Source organism: Tachysurus fulvidraco, chromosome 8 (genome assembly GCF_022655615.1).
Source record: "Tachysurus fulvidraco isolate hzauxx_2018 chromosome 8, HZAU_PFXX_2.0, whole genome shotgun sequence".
NCBI lineage: Eukaryota > Metazoa > Chordata > Actinopteri > Siluriformes > Bagridae > Tachysurus > Tachysurus fulvidraco.
This window is the reverse complement of record NC_062525.1, coordinates 3,015,500-3,020,499: the sequence shown is the minus strand read 5'-3', so window position 1 is coordinate 3,020,499 and position 5,000 is coordinate 3,015,500. Positions and strand designations below refer to the sequence as shown.

Below are 5,000 nucleotides of genomic sequence, written 5' to 3'. Positions count from 1 at the left end.
ACTGACTTCCTCTCCTCACTGACTCTCTTCCTCTCCTCACTGACTGTCTTCCTCTCCTCACTGACTCTCTTACTGTCCTCACTGACTGTCTTCCTGTCCTCACTGACTCTCTTCCTGTCCTCACTGACTCTCTTAAAGTCCTCACTGACTCTCTTCCTCTCCTTTACCAACGAAACCCTAGTGTTACATAAAGCTTCATAGCTGCTGTTAAGGAAAATGAATCCTCACTTTCTGACCAATCAGAATCCAGCATTCAGCAGCGCTGAGGCTTAACGTTTAAAATCTGATCCGCTGGTTAAAAAAACATTTTCCTAGTTTGCTCTGCTTCCGCTGTCGCCATGGAGACCGGCGTTCAGACGGCCTGCCTCCGAACCGTCCGTGTGGCCGTCTGATCTGAAAGCGGGACGTTCGGCGTTGTCGCCGTATCGCGGTGACGACACTGCGTTTGTTTTTGTTTCACCGGTGCAGTCGAGTCCCTGCCTCTCCTCCTGAGTCTGAGGGCAACAAAGCAACACGGTGCTTCATATACAAACAAATAATAAGCCTTTTTTTTAGACTACTGCCAGCGTACTCGCACCTGAGGCACATTTATTCCTATTGTCCATACACAGCTTTACAATTGTTTATTTAACAAACACATTTTAGTCTGTGGAAGCAAATGTAAATATGTTCACTGCTGTGAGACTGCAGTCGAGAGGAAACCTGCTCTTCATCCTCTCGCAGGAATCACAGTCACATCACAGCCATGTTTCTTTCAGACGAGTAAACGACTTCTCTCCGTCTCTCCGTCCGAAGAGTCGCATCAGGAGACCGGCGACGTCGGAAATACACGTGATCTGTTATGAGTGGTGCTGCAGTGGGAAGGGTCAAAGGTTAAGAGTTAGGGTTTTGGGGTGGGGTGGGGGTGGGGGGTTTAGAAAAAAAAAGTTTTTTTGCACCTTAAAGACTTTTTCTACTTTGTGTTTATTTTGTATCTGACTGTTGCTGACTCGGCAACTAAAACGCTGTACACACAAATAAAACTGCATTCAGACCTGATGTGTGTCTGGGGTTCTTTTTGTACCTGCATAAGATACATACACACACACACACACACATACACACACACACATATACACACACACATATACACACACATACACACATATACAGACATACATACATACACACACATACGCATACAAACATACAAACATACATACACACACGTATACACACACATACATACACACATATACAGACATACATACATACACACACATACGCATACAAACATACATACACACACGTATACACACACATACATACACACATATACAGACATACATACATACACACACATACGCATACAAACATACAAACATACATACACACACGTATACACACACATACATACACACATATACAGACATACATACATACACACACGTATACACACACATACATACACACATACATACATACACACATATACAGACATACATACATACACACACATACGCATACAAACATACAAACATACATACACACACGTATACACACACATACATACACACATACATACATACACACATATACAGACATACATACATACACACACATACGCATACAAACATACATACATACACATACAACTACACTCTCACATGCTCACACACTATCATACCCTCGCACACAAACAATCACACTCACACACACACTGTCATACCCTCGCACACAAACAATCACACTCACACACACACTGTCATACCCTCGCACACAAACAATCACACTCACACACACACTGTCATACCATCGCATGCATACAATCACACTCACACACACACTGTCATACCCTAGCATGCATACAATCACACTCACACACACACTGTCATACCATCGCATGCATACAATCACACTCACACACACACTGTCATACCATCGCATGCATACAATCACACTCACACACACACTGTCATACCATCGCATGCATACAATCACACTCACACACACACTGTCATACCCTAGCATGCATACAATCACACTCTCACACACAGAAATGATCATACCCTAGCATGCATACAATCACACTCACACACACTATCATACCCTAGCATGCATACAATCACACTCACACACACACTATCATACCCTAGCATGCATACAATCACACTCACACACACACTGTCATACCCTAGCATGCATACAATCACACTCTCACACACACACTATCATACCCTAGCATGCATACAATCACACTCTCACACACACTATCATACCCTAGCATGCATACAATCACACTCACACACACACTATCATACCCTAGCATGCATACAATCACACTCACACACACACACTGTCATACCCTAGCATGCATACAATCACACTCACACACACACTGTCATACCCTAGCATGCATACAATCACACTCACACACACACACTGTCATACCCTAGCATGCATACAATCACACTCACACACACACTGTCATACCCTAGCATGCATACAATCACACTCACACACACACTGTCATATCCTAGCATGCATACAATCACACTCACACACACACTGTGATATCCTAGCATGCATACAATCACACTCTCACACACACTGTCATACCCTAGCATGCATACAATCACACTCTCACACACACTATCATACCCTAGCATGCATACAATCACACTCTCACACACACTGTCATACCATCGCATGCATACAATCACACTCTCACACACACTATCATACCCTAGCATGCATACAATCACACTCACACACACACTGTCATACCCTAGCATGCATACAATCACACTCACACACACACACTGTCATACCCTAGCATGCATACAATCACACTCACACACACACTGTCATACCATCGCATGCATACAATCACACTCACACACACACACTATCATACCCTAGCATGCATACAATCACACTCTCACACACACTATCATACCCTAGCATGCATACAATCACACTCTCACACACACTATCATACCCTAGCATGCATACAATCACACTCACACACACACTGTCATACCCTAGCATGCATACAATCACACTCACACACACACTGTCATATCCTAGCATGCATACAATCACACTCACACACACACTGTGATATCCTAGCATGCATACAATCACACTCTCACACACACTGTCATACCATCGCATGCATACAATCACACTCTCACACACACTGTCATACCCTAGCATGCATACAATCACACTCTCACACACACACTATCATACCCTAGCATGCATACAATCACACTCTCACACACACTATCATACCCTAGCATGCATACAATCACACTCACACACACACTATCATACCCTAGCATGCATACAATCACACTCACACACACACTGTCATACCATCGCATGCATACAATCACACTCACACACACACTATCATACCCTAGCATGCATACAATCACACTCACACACACACACTGTCATACCCTAGCATGCATACAATCACACTCACACACACACTGTCATACCATCGCATGCATACAATCACACTCACACACACACTATCATACCCTAGCATGCATACAATCACACTCTCACACACACACTGTCATACCCTAGCATGCATACAATCACACTCACACACACACTGTCATACCATCGCATGCATACAATCACACTCACACACACTGTCATATCCTAGCATGCATACAATCACACTCACACACACACTGTGATATCCTAGCATGCATACAATCACACTCTCACACACACTGTCATACCATCGCATGCATACAATCACACTCTCACACACACTGTCATACCCTAGCATGCATACAATCACACTCTCACACACACACTATCATACCCTAGCATGCATACAATCACACTCACACACACACTGTCATACCCTAGCATGCATACAATCACACTCACACACACACTGTCATACCCTAGCATGCATACAATCACACTCACACACACACTGTCATATCCTAGCATGCATACAATCACACTCACACACACACTGTGATATCCTAGCATGCATACAATCACACTCTCCCACACACTGTCATACCATCGCATGCATACAATCACACTCTCACACACACTATCATACCCTAGCATGCATACAATCACACTCTCACACACACTGTCATACCATCGCATGCATACAATCACACTCTCACACACACTATCATACCCTAGCATGCATACAATCACACTCACACACACACTGTCATACCCTAGCATGCATACAATCACACTCACACACACACACTGTCATACCCTAGCATGCATACAATCACACTCACACACACACTGTCATACCATCGCATGCATACAATCACACTCACACACACACACTATCATACCCTAGCATGCATACAATCACACTCTCACACACACTATCATACCCTAGCATGCATACAATCACACTCACACACACACTATCATACCCTAGCATGCATACAATCACACTCACACACACACTGTCATACCCTAGCATGCATACAATCACACTCTCACACACACTGTCATACCATCGCATGCATACAATCACACTCACACACACACTATCATACCCTAGCATGCATACAATCACACTCTCACACACACTATCATACCCTAGCATGCATACAATCACACTCACACACACACTGTCATACCCTAGCATGCATACAATCACACTCACACACACACTGTCATACCCTAGCATGCATACAATCTTCATGTTTAATCAAATTACCTTCCTTTTTAATTATAATATCTCTCTCTCACAAACACAAACACACACACACACACACACACACACACACACACACACACACACACACATACACACCGACTCGTTATATTTATGGTTGCTGGATCAGACATGATGAAACCTGGGCTCAGCTCCAGTTACAGATTTTGGGGTTTAATTTGTACTTAATGTTTATGTAATTACAGGCGAGCTCCACTAGGAGGCAGGTCAGAGCTGGAGATTTCCTGCACCACACATCTTTATGTCTACTTCACTGTAGAACCTGTTTGCAGGA

General features: G+C 43.5%; 1 protein-coding gene across 12 annotated transcripts in view; it reads left to right on the top strand.

Moving 5' to 3' along the window:
* afap1 (actin filament associated protein 1) overlaps positions 1 to 1,038 on the top strand; it is a 78,754-nt gene extending 77,716 nt beyond the window's left edge. For 10 of the 12 annotated variants that reach the window (XM_047817414.1, XM_047817415.1, XM_047817412.1 and 7 more), the window contains one exon: positions 1 to 1,038. This exon is cut by the window's left edge. Coding sequence is in view for 1 of the 12 variants with exons in the window: in XM_047817418.1 (XP_047673374.1) it covers positions 759 to 766 (8 nt within the window). In the remaining 11 variants the exon portion in view is untranslated. The other 2 variants (XM_047817418.1, XM_047817413.1) reach the window with 1 other exon arrangement.
* The last annotated feature ends 3,962 nt before the right edge of the window (positions 1,039 to 5,000 follow it).